The sequence below is a fragment of the Microtus pennsylvanicus genome, chromosome 20 (assembly GCF_037038515.1).
Source record: "Microtus pennsylvanicus isolate mMicPen1 chromosome 20, mMicPen1.hap1, whole genome shotgun sequence".
Classification (NCBI taxonomy): Eukaryota; Metazoa; Chordata; class Mammalia; order Rodentia; family Cricetidae; genus Microtus; species Microtus pennsylvanicus.
Window position 1 is genome coordinate 30,176,183 of NC_134598.1, and position 26,206 is coordinate 30,202,388.

The 26,206-nt window shown below is 42.3% G+C and overlaps 2 protein-coding genes across 7 annotated transcripts in view; one reads left to right on the forward strand and one right to left on the reverse strand.

Annotated features, from left to right (window-relative positions):
- Fgd6 (FYVE, RhoGEF and PH domain containing 6) overlaps positions 1-7,067 on the reverse strand; it is a 118,949-nt gene extending 111,882 nt beyond the window's left edge. Inside the window, exon 1 of one of the 2 annotated variants that reach the window (XM_075954196.1) lies at positions 6,810-7,067. In XM_075954196.1, the coding sequence (XP_075810311.1) occupies positions 6,810-6,825 (16 nt within the window). In that variant the 5' untranslated portion in view covers positions 6,826-7,067. The remainder of the gene's footprint in view (positions 1-6,809) is intronic. The other variant, XM_075954197.1, reaches the window with a different exon arrangement.
- Positions 7,068-7,323: 256 nt separating this feature from the next.
- Vezt (vezatin, adherens junctions transmembrane protein) overlaps positions 7,324-26,206 on the forward strand; it is a 48,755-nt gene continuing 29,872 nt past the window's right edge. For 4 of the 5 annotated variants that reach the window (XM_075954058.1, XM_075954056.1, XM_075954059.1 and 1 more), the window contains exon 1: positions 7,324-7,465. In XM_075954058.1, the coding sequence (XP_075810173.1) occupies positions 7,430-7,465 (36 nt within the window). In that variant the 5' untranslated portion in view covers positions 7,324-7,429. The remainder of the gene's footprint in view (positions 7,466-26,206) is intronic. The other variant, XM_075954060.1, reaches the window with a different exon arrangement.

The window sequence follows — 26,206 nt, forward strand, 5'->3', positions numbered from 1 at the left end:
CTGGCTTTTACTTAGTGACTCTATATAGTCTTGCCAGCTCATCCACTGGGTTTAAGAGTTCCCCACAGTACGCAACTCTCTATTCCTCACATAAATCAGCAGTGCTGGTCAGCAAGACAGGCAAGATCCATGTAATGGCCTGTTACAAAGATTGTCTACCTCGCCGGGCGGTGGTGGCGCACGCCTTTAATCCCAGCACTCGGGAGGCAGAGGCAGGCGGATCTCTGTGAGTTCGAGGCCAGCCTGGTCTACAAGAGCTAGTTCCAGGACAGGAACCAAAAGCTATGGAGAAACCCTGTCTCAAAAAATCCAAAAAAAAAAAAAAAAAAGATTGTCTACCTGACAGAACCCCCAAAACATTCTGTAAAATGAATGTGGAAAACAGATATTTTTTCTACCCTAAAAAGACTGAAAGTGAATTCTTTGGTATTAATTGATGTTTACAAAGAAGTGGTATTTCTCTGTCCAAGGACCAATTGGGAACTTCATGATATTTCTTCATAGAGCTTTGACACACGCCCAGGCCTGGCTCCAGATCAAACAACTGGAGAGTGTCTGAACATACAATCTGTACATCTGTATTTCTTTCATTTCCCATGGGTGACTGACTAAGTCTTTCATCCTTCACCACTAAGCACCACGTGTTTGTGTGATGTTCCTCTGAGCAAGGGTCTCATTGTATAAGCCAGGTGGGTGTCAGGCTACATCCCTCAGCTGTAGCGTCCTGGGTGCTGGAATTGCGGTCTGCACCATCAAGCCCAATATTAAAGGATGACCACAAGTTCTGGTGTGGCAACTCTTCCTCAAGTGTTATCAACACCTATTCTACAGTGCTGCGTTTGTGCAGGCCGGCTCTCAGACTACAGAAACTTGACAACAGCCTTACACAAAGGACCATACTAAAGGAGCTAGAGAGAGGACTGTGTGGCTCAGAGTACTTTCAGTTCAATCATGAGGGGCAGAGTTCAGTTCCAGCAACCAAGTTCACAACAACCTGTAACTCCAGCTCAAAGGGATATGACGCCCTCTTCTGGCCTTCACAGGCACATGCACTCACATTTGAACATACGCCCAAATAGACACACATATAAACAAAACAAAATAATTCTTTTTTTAAAGACTCTAATAAAACTAAAAATGATACACAAGGATTATATTTCTTTTAAGTTCCTTTAGGATCTTCTACTTGTCAATCAAGCTCCCCACCCCCAGTGGACTTTAGTTCAAACACGTTTTATCTTACACTTTTTTCCCCCAGTTTTTCAAGATCGGGTTTCTCTGTAGCTTTGGAGCCTCTCCTGGAACTAGCTCTGTAGACCAGGCTGGCCCTGAACTCACAGAGATCTAGGCAGATCTCCCGAGTGCTGGGATTAAAGGTGTGTGCCACCACTGCCTGACTTATCTCACACTTCTTAAATTAGCTTCTTCAACAGGATCTAATACTTAATTTTTTAACATATTTACCAAACAATCTCAAAATACATGCTGCACAAGACTTCTCAACATTGTTTCATTTATCTGCACACAGAGAGACTTTGACATTTCATTTGTGTTGATTTTCTTTTCAACAAAGGAAATTAGTCATAACGCTTGGAAAAAATATTACATGGAACTGAGTAAAAAAAGGGGGGGAGAAGGCAGGGTGCCTTCCTTCCTCTTCCTCTTCCTCTTCCTAGGTAACTCTAACTCTGATATGATATGCAGAGTCAAGGCTTTATAACATTGCCTTACCAAACTCAATCCCTAGACACAAGCTTATCATAAGAAAGGCAACGAAGTTTCAAAACAATAACGAATTCCCAAGGCAGGCAATTTTCAGTTAGCTGTTCAATATACACATTATTAGCCTGAGGTTTGGTTCTTGTGGTTTTGGCAGTGCTGACACAGTATATTACATTAACTTCTCCATCCATCAAGTCAAACCTTAAGGGAAAGGATGACTGCCTGAGGACTTGCCGCAGACTCCCTTCTCATTCAATAAAAACGGACAGACTGTCACGTTAACTTCATTTCTGTCGCGCTTAAAACGTCCTAGCACTGGGATTTCTTAATTAAGAATATGAGTTTTTACAGGACAAAATGGGTTCTGGAGATCAGCTACGAAAATGTTCTTAATGTTACTGAGCTGTACACTTGGAAATAGTTAAGACAGAGGGGCACAGTGGTGCTTGCCTGAAGTCCTGCTGCTTGCTTCTTAGGAAGCTGAGACAGGAGGATTGTTATGAGTTTGAGGCTAGCTTGGGCTATACAAAAAGTTCCTGTTCCAAAAAAACCTACAGACGTTAAGATGGTCTATTTTACCACAATTAAAAAGAAATGCAGGCCAGCCGGATGGCTCGCCAGATAAAGGTACTTGCCACACAAACCTGGAGATTTGAGTCCAATTTCCAGAACACACATAAAGGTGGAAAGAAAACTATCTCCACCAAGCTGTTCTCCAGTCTTCATATGCACACTGTGGTCTCCCCCACACACCCAAACACACCACACACAATAACAATAATTTTTGAAAGAATTATTTTTTAAAAAAGAGACATTTTAGCCAGGTGGTAGTGGTGTGCACACCTTTATTCCCTGAGTTCAAGGCCAGCCTGATCTACAGAACAAGTTCCAGGATAGCCAGGGCTACAGAGAAATCCTGTCTCAAAAAACCAAAATAAACAAATAAGGAAGAAAGGAAAGAAGGATGGGAGAGAGGGAGAAGAGAAAATGAGAGATCTCATCTAATTAATCTTTTACTTTCTGATCTTAGAGTCTAGTCAGAAGGTCTGAGGTCATTTAATCAAGTCATTTTGCTTTTCATTGAGAACATTCTATTACTAGTTATTTTGCTGTTACTGTCTTGCCCTGTATCCCCAAGCTGACTTCAAACTCTCCATCCTCCAGCTCAGCCTCCCTAAAGCGTTTTATTACTCTCTGGTACCAATTTTAGCCCTTCTTCCGTTCTATTGTCCTGCCCTCCCTACATCACAATCTCTAGTCCCAATTCCAGTCCTTCCTTTGAGTCTGCTTCTAAGAGACAAATTCCTCTTCTCGATTTCACAGCAAGCAAGTTAAGTGCATATGAGCCAAGGCTGACTCCCAGGAAACACGGCACGGTGTTATGTTCTAAAGCCTGCAACGCACGCACACTCAATAACTAACTGTGAACTTGGGCTTCCTATTGTTTGTTACCTGTGCATTCGAGTGGAAGAAGTCAGCGATTAACTCGGAGTCCAGCTAATTCACGGCCTTATTCTCTGGGTTCTCAGTGCTGACAGGGGGCACTGAGAGACAGCTGCCACATACACACCATTCCATTTAATAGGTCTTCAGTGACAGAAAATTTCTTTATTTTTAACTTCAACATCCAATTTAACATCAAATGGTATTCTGGAGGCTAAAGAGATGGCTCAGTGGTTTAGAGTACAGTACATTCTGTTCTTTTTTAAAGAAAAATTTATAATTTATTCAACTTTATTTTATGTACATTGGTGTGACGGTGTCAGATCCTCTGGAACGGGAGTTACAGACAAGTTGTTAGCTGTCATGTGGGTGCTGGGAATTGAACCTGGGTCCTCTGGAAGAGCAGTTAGTGCTCTTAACCACTGAGCCATCTTTTCAGCATTCTGTGCTTATAGAAAACCTGAGTTCAGTTCCCAGCACCTATGCGACCAGGGTAGAGATCAGGGGATAGAGAGTTGGGAAGGGTTGGTTCTACAACTGCCTGTAACTCCAGTTCTAGAGGAATTCAACAACCTCTCCTGAACTCTGCTGGCATCTGTGTTCACACATACACAAACCTCTACCCACCACACACATACACACACACATTTTTAAAATAAATCTTTTTCAAAATGATGTTTTGAAAAGGGAGCAGGATGAACTTCAATAGGATTATTGTGTAATTCCTTAATGACTAATAGGGGGAAGTGTTTGCCAAGTCCCTGGTACAGCGATATACAAAAACCTTTCCTTACTGTTTTTCTTTATTTTTAGGTTTTGGAGATAGGCTTTGGAATATAGCCCTGGATATCCCTGAACTGCAGTCTTCCTGGTTCGCCCTCTCTAGTACTGGGATTACAGGGATGCAACGCCGTGTCAGCTCCATTAATATTTTTTTAAACTATATCTCATTTGTGGGAGGGGGTAGCTATGAATTCCGTAACACATGTGTTAGATGACAACTTGAAAGACTGATTCTCTCATTTCATCCTGTGGGTCCCGGGGATCAAACTCAGGTCATCAGCCTTGACAGCAAGAGCCTAACCCACTGAGCCATCTCACCGGCCCGCACGGTTTTTAACAGCTCTATTCTGAAAGAAACATGGCTTAAAACAACTCTGACAAGACACTACGTTGTGACCTGCTCCGGTGTCAAACCTTGAAATCAGGACACAATGCTTGGGAACGAATCCTGCACCTCTGGATCTTGACACTGTATTAACAATCAGACCCCAATGCTTCTTGGGAGCAAGGCAGCAAATCTTTTATTTACACAGCTGTTTGGCTCCAGGGAAATCTAAGGTAGAAAAGTCAAGCCCCGGTACCATTTTACTGTTATAAACAGAGTCGTCATCTGTTACACACAGGTGGCCTTGGCTCCTCCCCAGAGCCAAGAGGCACAGGCATTAATGAAACAGTAAAGTGGATATACACACAATGAGAGATGATGGATAGATAGGTGATACTTATAATTATCCCCTTTTTTCATACACTACTTAGAATACTTCCAAAATCTCTTTTATGGGTTCACTCTTCAACGGCTGCAGGAAAAACAAAACAAGCTCAGGTTCTTCAGGGCACAAACCACTCCACTGCTCTACAACCCCTAATTTTTTTTGTGGGTTTTGTTGTTGTTGTTTTTTGGGTTTTTTGTTTTTTTGGTTCTTTTTTTTTTTTTTTTTGAGACAGGGTTTCTCTGTGGCTTTGGAGCCTGTGCTGGAACTAGCTCTTGTAGACCAGGCTGGCCTCGAACTCACAGAAGTCCGCCTGCCTTTGCCTCCTGAGTGCTGGGCTTAAAGGCATGTGCCACCACCGCCCAGCCACAGCCCCTAATTTTAAATGAGGCCATCTTTCCCAAAGACACCAGAATACACAAAAAAAAAAACCCACTCTCTACTCCAAGAGTAACTTTCCGCAAAGTTTTAATAAATTGCATTGTTCTGACCCACATACATGTGACTTGTGAGGGCAATGTATATGTAACTTTATCAAAAAGGGTGGGGGCAAAAAAAATCTCACTCCTCCTCAACATCCCCTAGACATAAGAAAAAGTTATAATAAATGTCATCAGACGGGTGAGCAAAAAAGTAGTTAATGCTTCTCAGCAGCCCATACTTCAAAAAAAAAAATCAACTAACTCAGCTAGACACAGGAAGTGTCTCTTTAAAAGACCACAAAAATGCTGTGGATTTCCTTAATTGTAAAGTTGATAAGTATAAAAATAGGTTGCCTTATTCTAGCGTAATTCAAAATGAAACAATCATAAACTTCCAGACAGAGCCCTGGAAATTTTAATTAATTTTCCAATTTTTATCTTAATTTAATTATACAAGTTCAGTAATTTACCAAAGTTAAGTTGAAGGTGAGGCGCAGAAAGTTAGGCTGAAAACAATCCACTGTGTAAGAGGAGCGCCTCTTAAAGAAAGAGAGAGAGAGAGAGACAGAGAGACAGAGAGACAGAGAGAGACCTTTGTAAATGACTAACAGTGCCCGACGATCACGTGAATGGATACACATAACATCAAAGAGAAGAGATCTACGTTTTCTGCCGCGAACACTTCACCCCTTGCTTTCTTACTGTTACTAGTTTCTTGCTTGTTTAATGTGCTCTGATTATGCCTGGCAGTGCGACTCTTCCAAGGCTTTAGAAATACAAATCAGAACATTTGGTGCGCTCTTTGACAGTTTCAAGTTGCAGGAATTTTAAACAAACGCCAAAGAAAGCAAGGAAAATTTCATCTGATACTGAAGTGCTTATTCTAGACCTAACTGAAGTGAAGCCTTGAACTCTTTTACTACAGAATTTCTCACCGAAGTTTCTTCAAATGCGAATGAAGATGTTTAAAAAAAAATCCATACCTTATAAAATTCTGGTTTAAAAAATAATAATAAGCTATAGTCTTATAAAGGGACCATAACGTCACCCAGGCACTTAAATTTGGAAAAATAAAAATTGCCCCTTAAGAATGTTTCTCAATACAATGACGAGAAATGCCTAAATTCACACAAAGGTAAGCAGAGGCTTTGTCATTTGGGTGAGTGGAAAGGAGGCAGACAGAAAATGAGGCTTTGTTTACACTGTCGATGTATAACTAAGGGGGGGGTTAAGAAAAAGTGAAGATGAGAAAAAAGGGGGGGTTGGGTTTTTCGTTTGTGGGGGGGGTGTTAATTGGTTGGTTGGGGAGGGCTTGTATTTTTGTCTTTTTTTGCCATCTAATCGTACACTTTACTCTTCAGGTAATAGGACTCAAGACGTCAGGGTGCGACCAGCTCTGTTTAAACCTCCCTACTAATTTAGCGAAGAATGCCAATAGATAACGACCAGGCTGGAAAGCAACTCAGACTAGTTGTGCAATTAGTTCAACTCGCTGGGAAACTGTCCTATTTAGAATAACTGAGTCCTCCGCGTCCGACTACTCCAAGCTTCCCGCACCGCGCACAGGCGACGTCGCCAGAGCACGGGAGCAAGCGCCGAGTCGCCGTCGCTTCACCTGGGCTCACGGGGGTCGGTGGGATCCCGGGGGACCCCGCACCCGGGATCGGGGAGAACGACACCGGGGACAGCGGGAGCCCGCAGCAACTTTCCCGGCAGCCCGGCCACTTACCCGCGACCGAAGTCATGACTGCCCCGCGCCGCTCACGCCCTCAGTCCATGGCTCCTGTTCAGTCCACACTCCCCAGAGTTGGAGCAAGAGAGAGAAAACAACCCCGCAGCGCCCACATTCCGTCCCGCACCCCAGATCGAATTGTCTGAGCGCCTCACAAAGGACAGACGCCGGATCCCGCGACCCTCCGGCGTCCCCCGGGCGCCGCACAGCCCAGCGACAGGACGGCGAGCACGAGCGCCGCTCCGCCGCGCGGCCGGGAACGACCGCCGGGCGCGCGCACGAGCGGAGCCGGCCTCGCCGGCGCGCGCCCCTCCACAGCTCCCGAGGAAAATCCGCGCTCCAGGCGCCCCCTGGTCGTCCCGGGATGTAAAAGGCAGACAAAAGCCGTAGCTCTCTCCAATAGGAGCTCCGCAGCGCCCGCCCGCTCCCGCCCCTCCAGCCTACGCGCTCACCCTCTGCTCCAATCAGCAGAGAGGAAGGGGGCGGGCGCCGCGAAGCATGCCGGGAGTTGTAGTTTCCAGCGCCCCCGAGGTGGGCAGGAGCCGAAGCCTGGGTGCTGCTTGCCCTCCCTTCCTTCATTTCCCATCGTGCTGAGGCGGGTGGTATGGCGGAGAAGGATGACACCGGAGTTTGACGAAGAGGTGGTTTTTGAGGTGAGGAGGAAATGGCTGGGAGTGCGGACCGTCTTTGTCTAAGGAGGACTGAAGGGAAAGCGAGGAAGGAGAGCGATTCCGAGGGGGAGGGATCGGGTGACGCGCGCCTGCGGGCCTGGGGCACCAATCCCTCGCTGGTTCGGGGCCTACTGGCTGCAGCCGCCTTGACAGGTGTAGCCCGCGGGATCCTGTCATGGCTGGTCTCTGCCCCAGGCTCAACCGGAATCCCCAGACCTGGTGCGGTTGACCAGCCCTTGGGGCGGGAGTCCTGCTCTTTCCTTACCCGCTGGCTGCACCGCCCCGATCTGCGACTCTCTGGGGCGGGGCCGAAACGTGCCGGGTGCTCTCTCTACTACTGAACCTCCTCCCTTTAAGCCTTGATTTTTTTTTGTGGGTCTGTTACCAGAAGTGCCGGTTATCACCAGCACGATCCTCATCAAGGCGTGGCCTTTGGAATGCAAGCAGCAGGTGCCAGTTCTCAGCTATCAGGCTTGGAGATCCGTTGTGTGTGAGAGACCTGTGGCCGCTGGTGAGGGTTCTGGCATCTCAGCACCTAGGTTCCATTCTTTTGTCCTTGCTGTTGCGCTAGGTGTAGCCGGGTCTGAATGGGAGCTCTGGTCTGGATGTGAATGCTTTTGTGTAGGACTATTTTAGGATGTCTCTGCCATCTTGGATTTAAAAAAATAAATAAATAAGTCTAGTGTTTTCAATGCCATTTTCCCATCAGACAGGTCAAAACCCACACCCTAGAATGTGAATGTATGTACTGAATATGTATGCCGTGCTTTCCCTCGGCCAACTAGATTTTAGGAAATTAAGACAATGGGAGAGTGAGGTACGTACAGAGCGTGAAATGTTGACATATGTGCTGTCAATGGAAGGTTCATTTGGAAACCGTGGTCTGTTCTTAGCACTTAAAAAAAAAACCCTATACTCAGCAAATCATACCCCAGATAAATCTTCAACTATGAATGAATTAGAAAGATGGATGGGAGAAAATGTACTACAGGAAAAAGATTTTGAGTATGCCAAGGATCGGGGTGGGGTGACAGCATTTATAATGTGCAGTTTTAGGGCCCCGAGTGTGGACGGTTACTGTGTAAAATGGCAATGTGATTACGATATCTAAGTGGGAAATAGGACTATTTTGCTATAGTGAAGGGTCTATCTGTGGGAGTTCACGAGAACAAAAGCATACACTCTGGAAATCAGAGACCAAGTCATGAAAAACTGACTTGGACTGTTGTTTCTAATATAAAATTGAGGGGATGGCTGCAGAGTGGATGTGGGGAGGTAAAAGGGAGACAAAAGTAGGTGGCTGAATTATTTTTTACTCTACTTTCTTTGATTTCTGGACATAATTTTTAAAAAAGCAATACATTGTATTGGGCTAAGCATGAGTTCCTGTGGTAGAGCACTTGGCTTGAACTCACAACAGGTCCCTTGGTTCAATTCCCAGCACTACTTGAAGCTGATAGGGTGGGGTACACATTCCTGTAATTCCAGTTCTCAAAGGTGGCTGCAGGAGCATCATAGGAACTTCAAAGTTAGCAGCTACTCAATGAGTTCGAGACCAGCCTGGGTTATGAGCGAGCCTGTCTTGAAACAAAACATTTTGTTATAAAAGATAAAGCAAAAAAAAGTTCTTTGAAGTCTTTTTTTTCTAGTTGAATACATAACTATTTGTGTGATTATTTTTTTTTAATTTTTAACATTTAGCATATCACAGAGTTTTGAATATATTTTTACTTAAATTTAAATTTGTCTTTAATCTTGTCCCCCTCCCAAACACATACACACTTTTTTTGTGGGGGTGGGAGAGGGAAAGGGTCTTATAATTCAAGCTGATCTTGAACTTCCCACTCTGTCATCTCAGCCTCCTGAGTGCCTGGGATTATAGGTGCGTCCCATGTGCCCCACGATAACATTATATTGCTGAGATATACGTTTATAGATCTATCGGCAATTAAAAAGTATATTCATTTATTTCTGATTTTAGTGCTAGGGATTGAACCGAGTGCCTGTCCATGCTTAATAAACATGCTGCACTCTCAGCCTAGCTTCTTAAAAGTTGGTGTACATGAATTCTTCTTTGGTTTTGTTTTCCCAGCAGCGCGTTCCTTTTATGTTTTAATATTTTATGTGCATGGGTATTTTGCCTACCTGTATGTCTCTGCACCAAATGTATTTTTGGTGATCCTGGAGACCAGAATAGGGTGTGAGATCCCCTACACGAGTTACAGACAGATGTGAGCTGCCATGTGGGTGCGGGGAATTGATCCCAGGTCTTCTCGAAGAACAGTCGGTGCTCTTAACCACTGATCAGTCTCTCCACCCCTTCATGGATTCTTCATCTATTCCTTCGCCACTATCCTATCTGAAGACGTACTTTGCCAGATTTCTGCTTAACTTTTTTGATAGTCTTCATACACACAAGATAGTATACGTAAGGAAAGTCCACGTACTGAGAGTGTACAAGTTGATGAACGCCCAAATAATAAGTGGAACATCATGACACCAGTGCCTCCTTTCCGCTGTTTTTGAGTCCCTAGTTCTCACCCCACAATGACAGCTCTTCACAACTGTAATAACCTAGGTCAGTTTCGTCTGCTCTTTTGGTTTGCTATGAAGTTTCATTTACATTCTCTTCATGTGTCCTTTTTTTTCTCCTTCTGGCTTTGTGAGATTCATTCATATGATTACCTAGGGATTTTATTGTGACACAATATTTCGTGTGACTGTATGGCTCTTTTTAGGGCATACTGAAGTATTGTCTACTTTGAAATTACTGTAGTGTTCTTAAGAACCTTCCAGAGTGTGTTTTTGTTAAGCGTGTTTCTGTTGGGTATATACTTAGAAGTGGAAATGCTGGATTATAGGAAACACATATATCTTACATAGATATTGTATAATATAAATACATATATGGCTTACATAGATATTGTCACACGTCATTCCATAGCAGTTATCCAAACTCCTGTCAGCGGTGTGTAAGAGGTCTTGTCACAGAACGTCCTTACCAGCGCTCTTTTGGTCTTCGTATCAGTCTGGTAGATGTGTAGTAGTGTCTCTGTGTGGTTTGCACTTCTGTATCTCTGATATGGAACTTAAGATGCTTAATGCTAGTTTAATGGCCAGTGTGAGTTTCCCATTGGTTCTCTCTTACTAGTAGTGAAACTATATACATATATATAGACTACAAGTCCTTAATTGTATATCTACCCCACATCCCTTAGGCTGTATGTGACTTTTACCCATTTTATAAAATAAAATTTTATCACATTTCTGTGTTGGTATATGTGCACACATGGAGATCAGAAGACAGGAGCTGATTCTCTGCTTCCACCATGTAGGCCCTCAGAACAGACTCAGGCCCCCAGACCTGGCAGCAAGTACCTTTGCCCACTGAGCCATCTCACTGGCAGTCTCTGCATTCTCAATAGTTTCTCTCAAAGAACAGAATCGCCTAAATTCATTAAGATCCACTTAACAGGTTTTTTTTTTCTTTTATGGTCAATGCTCAAAAAAAAAAAAATCACTGCCTACCCTAAAAATCACAAATCTGTTTTCTCTAAAAGCTTTATCTGACCCTTTGCAATTGATCTACCATTATTTTTCCATACCGTTATTTGGTTGGCCTGGTAAAATCCCTTCCCGCATTAAAATGTGTTGTCTTTATTACAAATCAAAGTGCCGTTTTATTGAGATGGGCCTTATCATGTAGTAGCCCTAGCTGGCCTGGAACTCACTATGTAGACCAGTCCGGGTCAGACCCCCAGAGATGGTGTCTTTGCCTCCGTGAATGCAGGGGTTGAAGGCAGTGCACCGCCACATCTGGCATCTCTCCACCCTTTTCAAATTTTACTCAACAACTTGTGATCCCCCTGCCTCAGCCTCCGAGGTGGATTGCAGTCATGTGCTATACACTGCTGGGCAAGCTTTTGCTTTTTCCCCCTTGTGCCATGTGATTCTCCTTTTATGCCTCTGGATGTTCTTGACTCACTGTCCCAGATGACTTCTAAAATGATGAGCCTGTGAATTTCAGTTCTTAGCAAACCCAGTGAGATTGTGTTTGAGATTATGTTAAATCTGTAGATTGGTTTTTGGAAATGTGACATTTTTGTAATATTGAATCTTCTAATCCAAAACACTTAATTGCCTACCTTTTGTTTTTGTTGCTTCATATTGAACCAAGAACTTTGTACAGGTTAAGCATATTCTCTGCCATCCAGCTGTGCCCTCAGCTTCTTTAAAAGAGTAAGGAAGCCTCCTATCTCTTTCTGTGTTCTAATACTGATTTTAACAATGGAGAATTATCTCTTCCTTGAAACTAGAGCAAAATTAGCCTGTAAAGATAGCCATTTCCTCAGAAGGAGAGTGGATGTAATCTGTCAGTCTGATTCTAGTTATAATTTTATATTTTGATTTTTTTTCTTTGAGAGATATTCTAAGAGAGAGGTGTGGACTCTACAGCAGGAATTCCTATTTCAGCTACGTACTAGTTGATGTGACTTTGAGCAAGTTACTTCCTAAGCTAAGTTTCTCCATAGGGCATGGAAATAGTGAAATCGTCTGCCAAGAGCCATCGTGAATCGTAAATGGCCGACTCCAATTGCTTAGACCAGGGCCTTCTACATTATAAGCGTCCAGGAGGTATTATTGAAATCTTCTAGCAAACTCTCCTATATTTCAGTCAATGCTTTTCTTCCCCTGTTATTTTGAGGCAGGGTTTCCATATGTAGCCCAGGTTGGTCTTGAACTGGTGGTATTCGTCCTGCCAAGACTGCAAGTGTGCACCACCACACCCAGCTGCCTGTTTTGAGAGAGGGTCTCTCTGTGAAGCTCTGGCTGGCCTAGAAGTTGCTAAGTTGCCCAGGCTGGCTTCAAACACACAGAATCTGTCTCTGCCTTCCTCCCAAGTGCTACAGTTAAAGACCGACACCACCATAACCAGCCAGATTTTCTTTTTAGGAGTAATTCCTTCATTTTTAGTCTCATTTAGGAGACTGAATTAATTAGAACTTATTATATGCAATAACTATTTCTGTCTTTTTATGTTTCATAGATTAGAGTTTCAGTTTATCAGATAGACCAAAGAATTAGATATTGGTTTTGTTTGATCAACTTAATATAGTTTGTAATTTTCAATTTTTTTTAAAAGAATGCATAGTTTATGGCAAGCTTTATGTATTTCATGCCTTTGTGTTTGTCTTCTTTTTTCTCCCTAGTTAAAACCTTGAGTTTTGAAAATAACTGACAATATTATAAATTTTCCTATGAGTACTTGCTTTGGCTGTATTTCATGAAGTATGAGGTGTACTTTGCCTCACAATTTTATGATTACCATCTTGATTTCTTCTTTAACTCATGACTTAATTTAGTATTGGTAAGGGATTTGTGTCCCCCGCACTCCCTCAGCATCTACATCCTTCACGACTCAGCTAATGTACTGACTGTATGGACCCTGTCACCCGTACTTGGCCACTACCTAAAGCCACAACTCTCACAGGGCTTTTCCTCTCTTTTAACTTGAACTTCAACAGGATTCCAGACACACTTCTTTCCCTTAATGTTTGGGTTTACTGAAGGTCATAATTCCCTATCAAACAAAACCAATAACCAATTTTTTTTTGGTTTTTTTTTTTTTGAGACAGGGTTTCTCTGTGGCTTTGGAGCCTGTCCTGGAACTAGCTCTTGCAGACCAGGCTGGTCTCGAACTCACAGAGATCCGCCTGCCTCTGCCTCCCGAGTGCTGGGATTAAAGGCGTGCGCCACCATCGCCCGACCCAATAACCAATTTTTTGAGCAGTATGTCTGAAAGCTGAAACTCTAAGCTTAGACTATAAAAATAAAGGGCACAAATCAACATTATACTATAATTATATAAATGTAATAACATAATATAACATTAACAAGCTCCAATCAGTGTGGGTGGACAGTCCTGTCAGCTGCTTTCATGGCACTGTTGCTTCTTCAGGCTCTCAACTGCAGTAAGAGGGCACAGTGATCTGGACTCGGGGACAGTAATCAGGAGTAATAAATGCTCGCTGATCATCAGAAATCTGCAGCCATTGGACCGTCACACAGAAATCCAAAATAGCAGAAAGATCAAACCTCAGAGAAGATTCATCCCCTTATTAGTTCATATGTTATAGGCCCATAGTGTCTGGAGTCTGTAGAATTCTATAGATTATTTAAGAAAATAAACCCCAGCATCCATATAACAATTAACTAGCTATAACTCTAATTACGGGAAATTCAGTGCCGTCTTCTGGCCTCCAAGGGCATTGCATGCATGTGATATACAGAAATACATGCAGGCAAAATAGCCATACATACAGAATAGGAATAAATAATTCTTTAAAAAAGAAAAAAAGAAATCTAATGGACCAGTGGTTAGGCTTTTGCCTCCTCCAAACTTGTTACAAATATTTGATTTTGGATTACTTGGGGGTTTTCCAATTACATTGTCACCTCTTGGATACCATAAAAATGTCAGCTAAGATTTTTTTTTTGCAAAGTCAGTATGCAAATGTCAAACTATAGACTGCATTGCTGGTCCGGAGCACATTACAACACCACCAGGCACAATGAGTTCCACACCCGTACATGCCTGAATAGGCAGCCAGTGAGTCGAAAGCCTTTTCCCAGAACGCCACAAAGAATGTTCAGTGTCGATTCAGCCACCAGTGGCCATAGGTCTGTTCTACAGTATGCTCAACTTTAAGAACAGTTGCAGAGCCAGGCCGTGGTTGCGCACGCCTTTAATCCCAGCACTCGGGCAGAGGCAGGCAGATCTCTGTGAGTTCTAGGCCAGCCTGGTCTACAAGAGCTAGTTCCAGGACAGGAACCAAAAGCTACGGAGAAATCCTGTCTCAAAAAAAAAAAAAAAAGAATAATTGTAGAGTCTGTGAGGAAAAACAAATCCAGAGCAGGTCTCAAACTATATCTGTGGGATTCCTCACGCCCCAAACACTACCAGAGGTTCCTCACCGAGGACTCAGGTAGGCCTGGCTCACCCAGGCTGGGCACTTGTGAGGCACAAAGTTTCCTTGCCAGCTGTGATTTGACTCTCACCCAGCCAGTGCCTGTATTCAGGCTTTGCTAATTGGCCCTGGTTCTAGATATTTAATACTGTACCAGTGTGAAACAAAGTCCCCAGAAAAGCAAAGCTACACACACGCTAAACATTCTACAGGGCCAGCGGACGGATTGTAGAGCCAGAGTCTCACAAGCTGGAAGCTGTCTTTGGCCCTCCAAATAACGATTTATTGCCCACCTCTGTGTGTGACATAACAGCTTCGTGATTATTAAATAAATCTTGTTGGAATGTTTAAACAGACCCCCACCTTCCACTAGCCCAAAGGCTAAGAATGTCAGGTAGTATCTGAGGCCAATAGCCAGATCAGGATCAAGAGCCGTGATTTAGAATACCCGCTATTCCATACTATAAGAACTTTACAAAACTGTTACCATGTGGGACCATAGTGTCTGGGGTACCCGGGAACTGTGCTCTCCTGCCACGGCCACTGGTATTTGGTTCTACAATAAATTTCCTCTTTCGTGTGTATTTCTGTGTGTGTGTGTGTGTGTGTGTGTGTGTGTGTGTGTGTGTGTGTGCAAGCACTCATGTGCATTGGTGCAGATGTGTACTTGTGGAGATTAGAGGACAGATGGGTTAAAGGTTCTTACCTTCCACCTTGTTTGAGACAATAGTATCTTGTTTAGTACTATGGATGCCAGCTAGCTAGCCCATTAGCTTCAGGAAAGTCGGGTCTTCCTCCCATCTCTCTGTCTCTTAAATTGCAGGCAGACTATACCTGGTTTATATGGAGTCTCAGGATTTGAACCAGTGTCCTTGGGCTTGGGTGGGATCACTTTACCCACTGAGCCATCTCCCCAGCCCCAGAATAAATGATCTTTTATCCCTTTGAAATGACAGCTATTTTGCATCTCTATCAGCCATAAACCCTAGTGCAGAAAACAGAAACCTATCTATCACCCAAAAGCAGAATGGAATTTGATGTTAGATGTCAGTGGTTAGCTTATTGTTAAAGAGGACGGATTAGGCTCTGTCACTGTTGCTGTCCTCATAAAGCTAGGAATTCCTGGGCATAAAGCAGAAGAGCCCAGCATGGTGATACAGCCTGCAATGCCCAGCTCTAGGGACTCTGAGGTAGGAGGGTTGCAAGTTTGAGACCAGCCTGAACGTGGTAATGAAACCCTGTCTCAGAAAACGCCCAGAGAGGGAGAGAATGTGGACTGCTTTCCCTCCACCTTCCAGATCTCTGTCAGGTACACCCAGCTTGGACAAGTCCGATCTCTACCCACAAGTTTAGCTACTAGGTTGGTCAGTGTCAAGTGTAGCTTACCTGTGTCTATAATACAAGAGATACACTGGAATGTGAGAGGTGCGGTAAAGACTCAATAAACCAGACTGTACATCTGCCCGAGGCCTAGCCTCTCCTTCCCTGAGAAAGTTCGCCATAGTTCTTTATGTGTTTGGGGTAGCACTGTGCACACTAACGATTTTTCATTGTCAGAGGTCTAGCTCATATACATCACAGACTTTATCAGAGAGGCTCATACCACATTAAAATAAAAAAGGGTTAGTTTTGGAGAGTAGCCCAAAGATATCCCTTCTTTTTAACTCTTAAGGTATCTTTTTAAGATTTTGGCTTTATTATTTGTAATTATGTGTATATGTGTGGGGTGGGCTTGTATGTGGGGACAGAGGCATTGAGTCCCCTTGGAGCTGGAGGCCCAGGTAGTTGTGAGCCACCTAATGGCTCCTTTAGAGGAACAATGTGAACTGTTAACCCGTGCCATCTCTCCACCCTCTTCTCAGGGTGTCTGTCCTGAATTTCATGAATTACTTCCTAAATTATTAATTAGTTTTACTGTGCTTTCAGTCATCCCAGAGCTCAGCTTTGAGTCTTCATAGTCTGAATGTTGGTATAGAAGAGACACTGAGGTCAGGCATGGTGGTGCATGCCTTTCCAGCTCTTGGGAGGCAGAGCCAGGCGGATCTTTATGAGTTTCAGGCCAGCCTGATATACAGAGTGAGTTCTAAGACAGCCAGGGTTACACAGAGAAACGAGAGAGAGAGAGAGAGAGAGAGAGAGAGAGAGAGAGAGAGAGAGAGAGAGAGAGAGAGAAGAGAAATCTCAGGCCAGTCCTTGCCCTAGGACCTGAGCACCATCAATCCATCTGGCTAGATTCCTGTGCACCTCCACAGTAGTTAATACCTTGCAGTGGAGCCTGATGGTTCCTTCTCTATGATTTTTTTTTGTCTGGGGGTTGGGGCAGGGTCTCACTGTGTAGTCCTGGCTGACCTTGTAGACCAGGCTAGCCTTAAACTCACAAAGACTCGCCTCCCTCTGCCTAGGCATGAGCCACCATGCCCAGCCTTAAGATTATTTATTTTAATCAGAACCTTCTACCAGTAAGGGCAGAGAATTCGGGGGCTTTCTCTGCCTACCCTAAGGACACTTAGTGACTAAACAGCAGCAGAGCCTCATTTAGAAGATACTGCGGTAGAGTACTTGCTTAGCATATAGACCCTACATTCAGCCCTCGGTAACAGAAAGAAAAGGGAAAAATGTTTAGAAAATGATGGGCAGGGAGCACATCTGACAGGAGTAGATACACGATAAATACTGAAATGCCACGATGGTTGTTACTGCGTCAATAAGATATTTGAGAGATAGCATTCTCTACTCAGCTTAGAAATGCCTTAAAGAAACCAGGTGATGGTATTGCACACCCTTAACCCTGCACTTGAGAGGCAGACACAGGTGGATCTCTGTGAGTTTGAGAGAGAGTTTTCCAGCACAGCCAGGGCAAAACAGAGAAACCCTGTCTCAAAAAAAAAAAAAAAAAAAAAAAAAAAAAAAAAAAAAAAGAAAGAAAGAAAGAAAGAAAGAAAGAAAAGAAAAGAAAAGAAGAAGGAAAGAAAGAGATGCACTAAAGTTCTGATGTTAGTCTTTCTTAATTTCTCAATTTTTTCTTTTGAGACAGGATTTTACTACATAACCTAAGCTGGCCTTCTTGACCTCACTGTATAACCCAGGCTGGCCTTGAACTTGAGATCCTTCCCTCTCTGTCCCCCAAATCCTGGGTTCACAGGGGTGTACCACAATACCTGGCTCATATTTTTTACATAACTCAGTTGCAGAAAGTTTGATGATTGCGTTCACTGTTAAACCTTGCTACTCCTACACAGGAAAGCACTTGACAAGACCTTTACACCCGAAAGACCAGTTTTAGCACAAGTTTTCCTTAAGCTTGTGATGCTCTGGCCTCAGCCTCCTGGGAGCTGGGATTCCTGGTTTGCTCCATTGTGCTCAGCTTGAGGAACCTTTTGTGTTTCCATCTCATTTTGGCTCTTGGTAACCCAGTTCTCTAGTTGACCCTTTACTATCCAAGGCTTTTAAAGGTGTTCTTTGAATTTCTTCTTCCTTTTTCCTTTACTCTTGATTGAAGAGATCATTTTTCACCTTTGGATGTTTTTCTCACCTCCGTCTTTTACACTTCCTGTAGACTGTAAAAGGTTAGCCCTTTGCTGGCAGTGCATTCAACTGTGCCCTTTTTGCCCATGGCTGCACTCAGCTAAATCCACGGAGATGGAGGAAATGATGCTCGCAAACATCTCGCATTGGAAATGGTTGGATGTCATTTGAAAATCCCTCTCTTGCTCGAGTACATCTTCCCTCATCGTGTTTTTAAAAGCTGTTATCCTTCTTTACGGAACAAGAGGCATTGTGCAGAGTGTTGTTGTGAATTCTTTCCTGCTTGCGTTATTGATTTGACTAATGGCTAATGGAAAGAAGGGCATGGGCATGGGTGGCATTTGCTATTTTGTTGATGGAGTTTGGTGTCTGGAATAATTACACACAACCAATGTTTCAGTTTATAGAAAGAACATAGAGCCCTAAATCCTATTATTAAAAAAAAACTCTAGTTCCAAATAGTAGCTGAGAAGCATGGCAGCATTGCTGTATAGAAGACGATCATTGGCCTTAAGTCACAACCCAGTGTCATAGAAGGTGCACCACTAAAACTAGCTTATCACCAGGCATATCAAACAGAGCTACAGATTTAATATGAATTATAAAAATTAGTGTTGAAGAGCAAGTCTGTCTTTGCCACTGGCTTCTTCTGAGTTTTGACTTTATTACATATCCTCTGGTTTCAAATACAGATTTATTGTTTTATTTTTAAAATTTAGACATTTGAAAGCAGTCATCAGATAGGTAATGTTTTGTGATCCTGTTGCTGCAACCAGCGGCCCCATGATTGTTGCAAAGGAGCTCTCACACTCGGCCACACCCCGGCAATCTTCCGTATTTGTATTGCATTGTTAACGTGCCGTCTCCTTGTCTGAGGCTGTGATGCATCTAGTGTCTGCTCTTTGGGTTTTGTTTTTACACAGGCTCTTGCTACACTGCCCATGCTGGCCTCAAATTCCTGGTTCAAGAGATCCACCTGCCTCAAGTGCTGAGACTGTAGGCCTGTGACACCACTCCTGTCTTTGCCTACATTACTTTTATGACTGCCTTGGTACTTTATGTACTTAAATTAAAATGTTTTGTTTTTTACAAAGCATTGTTGAAAGACTCTGAGTTAGGAAACTGACTTACATTCATTGGCGGTGAGATTCTGAATGAATCACTTCGTTTCCATTGCTTGTCCCCAGTTACAGTGACATCATCCTTTATGTCAGGTGACTCTGTAGTAAGGGAACATTTCCTACCTCTGCTCTAGTGATCTGAAGCTCTCTGGTGGACAGAGTGAGAGGTTGGGTTTTTGGAAACATCAATTTGGAACTACAAAAAGAGAATCTACTCATGTTCAGTGTGTGCTCAGGTTGGGTTGGAACCCCTGACTTAGTGCTGGCTTTCTTTGGTTTTGTGCCAAGTGTCCCCCAAGTTCCCAGCAATAAATATTGCCTTAAGGATTTAGGAGGAAAAGGTCCAAGCTACAAGGAATGTATTAAGTCTTTTGTCTCTGGACTTTCTGAATCTTGCTTCTAGTACCTATTGAGACTCCCTGGTGCTAGACGCATCACAGGTTAGCAAACCAAAGTGCCCACTATCTTTCATTTGAAATAAGGTATTTGAAACATCCTGTATTTAAATGCGCATTACAGTCAGTGTAGCTGATAGAGTATAGCCGATCCACAAACCTTTAACTTCATATAATTTAAGACTTTTATTGAAAATGGGCTTTCTACTTCCCTATATCTTGCTTTACTGGTTTTTTAGTTATGTATTATTTTTAATGAAGGCTATCCTTGAACTATATATATGTATCCAACTCCTGATCCTCCTGCCTCCTCCACTCCCAAAGTGCTGAGATTATAGGCATGCACCACCATCCCTAGCATCTGAGACTTTCTTTTTTGTTTTGTTTTGTTTTTATTTTTAATTTATTTATTTATTAAAGATTTCTGTCTCTTCCCCCATCTGAGACTTTCTAAGAAAAGGAATAATCATTTTGAGAGAAAGGTTTCTTTTGTATCTGAGAGCCTCGTGGAGGCCCGAGAAGATGACTCATCAGGTACAGATGTCCCCTGCTAAGCCTGATGACCTGAGTTTGATTCCACGTGATGGAAGGCGAGAATGGGCTTCCATATCCACGCCATGGCACTCACATGCCCGCTAGCCACCACCCCCCTATAGATAAATAAGCGTAACAACCACAAAGAATCGCCTTTGTGTTATTTTTTTACTTCATTTTAATTTAATTTATCATTGGGTGTGTTTGTGTTCACTTTTCAAACTTAGAGTAGTAGGCAAAGAAAAAAATAAAGTTGTTATAAAAATAAAGTGCATTCAAACTTCATTTTAGTGTTATTAGTAGTGTTCTTCTCATCCAAAATTATGTCAAATATGTTTGACCTGGCCTTTTGATCAACGGACAATGTAGATAATTACAAGCTCCTCAGCAAACGTATACCACTTAATTAGCGAGATTTCTAAAAGTTGAAAGCCTGGTAGCACCAAGGCCAGGGAGGACTCAGTCCACCTTTGCTGGTGGTAGACCCAGCACCTCTCAGTTAGGAACAGCTCACCGTTGATCCTTATTTTTAGTTGGTTGAGTCTGTATGCTGCAGAGGTCGGTTCCCTCTTTTTGATGAGTTTGATTTTTTTTTGTTTTTTATTTAGAGAGTATTTTGATTTAGAGAGAACATTTATGCTGTGTACAAGGGCTGAAAATGTCTCCTTCATAAATTTTGCTCATAGTACCTCATGTAAGATCAGTTGAGTGGGACTCATTTCAGTGAAAATTGTTAGAGCCGGCAGGCAGCCAAGGAGATGTGTGAATCTGTGCCCCCCCCTCCATGTGTAAATAGACTTTCAAATGTGCGCTGGCGTCCTTTGAAGGTAAGCTCCCCCATCCCCATTACCTTCTGCTGGTGCTGAGTAGCAGTTGCCCTAAGGAAATGAAGGCCAGGGCTTTTCAAAGCCCTGCTTCTGATAGAAAAATGCTTAGTAATGACAGACACGCCCTCCAATCCAGTGGCCATTTTGTACTGTAGCCCTGGAGACACAAGTGGGAACCCTCGCAGAATCAAGTCTGCATCAGATATGGAGCAGAGGCAGTGAATGTTTCACCGAGGAAACCGGAGCTCCGAAAACTATGCTGTCTGTGAGTAGTTTAGTTGGACGCTGTTTTATGGGACCTTTTAATATTTTTAAATTCTGCCATTAGGTTTTATCTCCTTTTAATATTTTTAGATTCTGCTATTAGGTTTTGTCTCTGTTCATGTTATAGAACAGTTAAATGCTTCCATTGGGGGCTTTTGAAATAAGTGGTATTTTAGAAGCTGTGCTAAAATATGTAACCTCCAACAAGTATTTGTAATTTTAATCTTTCAGCATACTAGCCTATGATACTTCTCAATCATTTATGAGTGGGAAGGCAGTGAGGAGTTTGAACATTTTAGATTTTACTTTACAATTCTTTACTTGGTTAAAAACAAGCAAATAGATGCTGGTTTCTATAGCAACAGAAATTGATTTTCCATTGAACAGTTTGTTGATTTTGACTTGAATTTTGATTCTTTAAGGAAAGCCTTCATTTAAAATTTAAAAAGTGGTTGTATAATTTGGTAATGATAGTCTTTCTCCTCGGTTCATGTGTTCAGAAGTTAGCCTGGTGGACATAAGGAAGTCATACAAATGAAGGTGTTTAATGTTTTCATCGTTAGCAGCCTCCCCCAGATGAGTTCCCATTCTGTATGTGGCGATCATGGTGAGACCTATGGCTTGTCTGCTTTTTAAGAAAGGTCCTTGTCGTGTTGCCTCAGCTGGGGTCAAACCCTGGGTTCAAATGAGTCTCCCACCTCAGCTACTGACCCTCTGGGGGCCTCAGGCTGTGCTACCTTGCCATGACTTTACTTCTGTGTAACCAGTTACATTCAAAGATAAAAGGTCTTTTTAGTGTCTTAAAATGACAAATTGTGATTCGCAAACAAATAGGCTCCCATCAAATCAATTTAATAAATAGATTTAAATATTTAAATATTCTCCCAGCAAATCAATTTAATTTTCAGAGCCTTTTCTTTAAAAATTTTACTTTGAAGTCGGGGTCTTTTAGAGGTGTTCTTGGCATGGTATAAACTTCTAAAAAAATGTGACTGACTAACCACATATGAGTTGATATACATTTGAAAAGAAAGTTGGAAGTGTGGTAACTTCAGTAATGGGAGTAGAACTCCTTTCTGGGCCTGAGAACCAGGATGATCACAGATTCGGGTAGCTGGGACGTCCACACAGTTCCTTCCTAAACATTGCAGCCGCAGGTCTCTGTGCAGAAGCTGTGCTCCTTACTGCAGCAGTAGTAACAAGTGTGGCGGCTTTCCTGTTGCTCTTGTGTTTAGTGTAGCCTGCAAGCCTAGGCACTAACATCTGACAGTGGTTAGCATTTGCCAGGTCCAACAGTGTGGCTTAAATATAGTACTGATACTTTAAATAAAAGCATATTTAATAATATCAAATGATTAGTGTGGGCATGGAAAACAGCACAAGATTTTATCTCCTTTTAATATTTTGTTCATTTGCTAAAGTAGCACTTAATTGGATACTGATACCTTCTTTATCAGTAGTCCTTATGCTAAGTACATTTTTTTGAGAAAGTCTTACATTAATATATTATTTTACATACCTACATATATGTGTAGCTCATATAATACAGGGTGATCAATGCTAGATACCTAGTATTAAAAGTACTAGGTCAGTGGATATACAGATTTATATTTTACTACCTATACTTACAGTATATGAAGTACCTGTTCCCCCACCCTTGCCAGTGATATAGATTGTCATATTCCTTTTTTGTTGTTTTTAGATTTATTTATTTATTTGATTTTACATATATGAAACTTTTGCCTACATGTATGTCTATGCTCCATGCATGTTCAGTGCTCATAGAATCAGAAAGCGATTTGTTGGGATTACAGGCATGGGCCACTACTGAGTTTTACTCTGATTTAAACATTTACTAAATGCTTCTACAAATGTATTCTATAGTCTATTTCACCCAACAATAGGAGATTGATTAAGTCGTGACACAAGGAATTGAAATCCTCTGAGAACACCTGAAGGAAATAAATAGAATATCATTCCTAATATATAAAGACGTCCACCGTGTAGGTGAAGAAAGCCAGGTGCAGAAAAGTGAAGAAAGTACATTTCCATTTTGTATAAACATTTCAAAAGCCATCTACACACACATAAATATATACTACATTTTGAGGAAAGGCTTCCCAAGCTAAAGAATGTTTATTCCCTTCTGGAAAAAAGGGGGGAGGGGGCTAAGTACTAAGTGTTGGCTAAACAAAGTTATTTCTCATTTTATATCTTTCGGTTAAATTTTTAATTTAAAAATAACAAAGCATTTAAAAAATCTGTGAGGATAAGCAAAGAAGCTTAGTTTCCTTTTATAGATAAACTAAGTTTCCTTTTTGTTATGTAGCCACAGAGAGAAGTTGACAGTAGAAAACTACCAGAGTTACTGAAGTAGCTGAGGTACAGTGAGTTTTAAGAAACATTTGGCTAGGGGGCTGGAGAGATGGCTCAGAGGTTAAGAGCAATGGCTGCTTGCTGGCTGCTTTTCCAGAGAGATTCCAGCGAGAGGTCCTGAGTTCAATCCTCAGAAACCACATGATGACTCACAGCCATCTATAATGAGATCTGGTGCCCTCTTCTGGTGAGTAGACACACATATAGACGTAACACTGTATACATAATAAATAATTTTTTTAAAAAGAAACATTTGGCTAGTGTTAAATGAATAAATGGCTGCTGATCTTTCTACAAGGAATGTCGTTAGCAGTCAATCATTAGTATTCCAAGCTAGAACTATAGGATACCGAGGTAAAACTTGGCATTGTAACACCACGGTGGGGTGTTACTTGGCTGTAAGATAGAGAAGACAGAACCATTGACCATTCTGAAGTGACCTCTGGGCTTATAATGTGGCATCTAAACCATGAGTTGTGACTCTAGGGAGCATTGCAAGCCTTTAACAGCAGTAAAAGTTTCTGAGTGATTGATAACCAAAAGTTAATTAAAAATCAAGTATGTAATGAATCTAAGGTGTTTCCATCAGTGTTTGCCCAAACTGTATCATGCAACTTCAGCACAGCCTTGTTTCTGGTTTTTGGTTTTCCAAAATGGGCTTTCTCTGTGAAATAGCTCTGGCTGTCCTGAAACTTGCTCAGAAAAGGCTGACCTCAAACTCCGAGACTCACCTGCCGCTGCCTCCCTCCCAAGCCCTGGGACGGAAGGTGTGCGCCCCATGCCCAGCTCACGTCCTTGTTTCTGAACACTCAGCATGTGTGTTCTGGCCGCACCTGCCATCGCCCCGCACAGCGCCACACTGGCTGGACCGCCTCCCTTGAGCTCTTTGTTTTTATATGTTATGAATTACAGTGTTGTTGTTTTTTACAGAGATTTCTGCTCCTGTGGAAATGTGGTGGTTTGATTATGGGGGGGACTTTGAGTGTTTTCTTAGTATCATTCCTCAGCATGAAAGTATCAATACATTTTTGGATTGTATTGTTAGAGAGTTTGGTTTTAAAATTTGTTCAGTTGCTGATTAGAGTTTAAATTTTTAAAATAATGTTAAATGAATTTGACTTGCTGTTAGGACAGAATTACCAAATTTTTCTGAAATGATCTGCACTACATACTTCTGCCACTTCGTATTATATGTTTATGTGAAACAGCATTCTCAGTGTTGATGATAGTAAATCAAAATATCCATCAACTCTGAAAAACGTTGGAGATGCTGTATGTGTCCTGCAATATCAAATAGTCATCCATGATTTCATTCTGTATAAGCAAGAACGTCTATCTAATTCATATACATATTTACTTAAAGTTTTATTAAATGGTAAAATTATGTCTACTAAGAACTTGTTTAAAATAAATTTATGACTTATTATCAGGAAACTATTTATCTCTTTTATATACCTATCTAATACTGTGTAAACGTGGGCAAGTGAGAATGGGATACAAGTGGAAAAAGGCTTTTGTTTTTCTTTTATTGTTGTTGTTTTGGTTTTTTGAGATAGGGTTTCTCTGTGTAGCCCTGGCTGTCTTGGAATTTACCCTATAGACCAGGCTGGCCTCCTCGAAGTCACAGAGATCTGCCCCCCCCCCCCCGCCCACCTACAGAGTGCTGGGATTAAAGGTGTGCGCTACCACCAACCTGTAGGAAAAGTTTTGATACGCCGTGACCGATGGGCACAGTTGTGGAGGATCGGTTCCATGAAGCCTTCTATCCTGCCCATGGATAGCAAGGTCAGCAGACGCTCAGGTCCCTTATGTAAAATGAGATAGTATTTGTCTGTACCGTGTTCACATGCTCCAGGGTACTTTATACCTTGTCTAGACACTCAGGTACCGAATATAAGGTGATACCGTATGGTGGTACTGTGTGTTTACCGAGTGATGACAAGCAGAAAACATCTCGCAATGGAGCAGACAGATGCCAGTTTTGTTCCTTTCTACCCACTGTTCTTTAAATCTGCAAGTGTAAAACCCATGGCTATAAAGAGCCGAGTCATTGACACTGGTGTGTTTCTCATGTCAGTAGCTAAGGGAAATCACCCAGGAAGGAGCCACTTCTGAAGGAGGCAAGGTTTGCTTATATACTTACCTGCCTTTCCTAGTTTATACCTGTGACCCAGTCAGTCCGTCACACATTTCTTATCTTGATACTCCAATGGAATCTTCTGATATGGGAATAGCTTTATTAGGAAACCAGAATTCACTTAAATTATATGAAATTCAAGTAGAAATAATCTACTAGTCCTGTAGCTCAGCTAGAATTCTTGCAGGTCTTACCTGTTGAAGTTAAGGGTATGATACTATTTTATAAAGAAATTCATCTTCTTGCTGCCTATGGTAAGCCTAGCACTCAGAAAACTCAAATAGGGTAGCCCTTCAAATTTAAGGCCATCTACATGGAGAGACACTGTTCCAGGGTTAGGATTTGCTCCCCGTTTCTGTCCTTGGTAGGTTTTTGGATATGGCGTGCCATTAGGTTCATGACGGGAGTCTGCAATATTGATGTCATTCTAACGAGGCAGAAGACCATTGCCAGTTCCTCTCGCCATGCTGGTCTCAGCCAGTTTCGTGGCTCCTCTGCCATATAGCACTTCAGCTATATCCACCTCCAACCAATCTGCGAGTGGTTTAACGAGAGGGTTGGGCTCTATGGAGACAT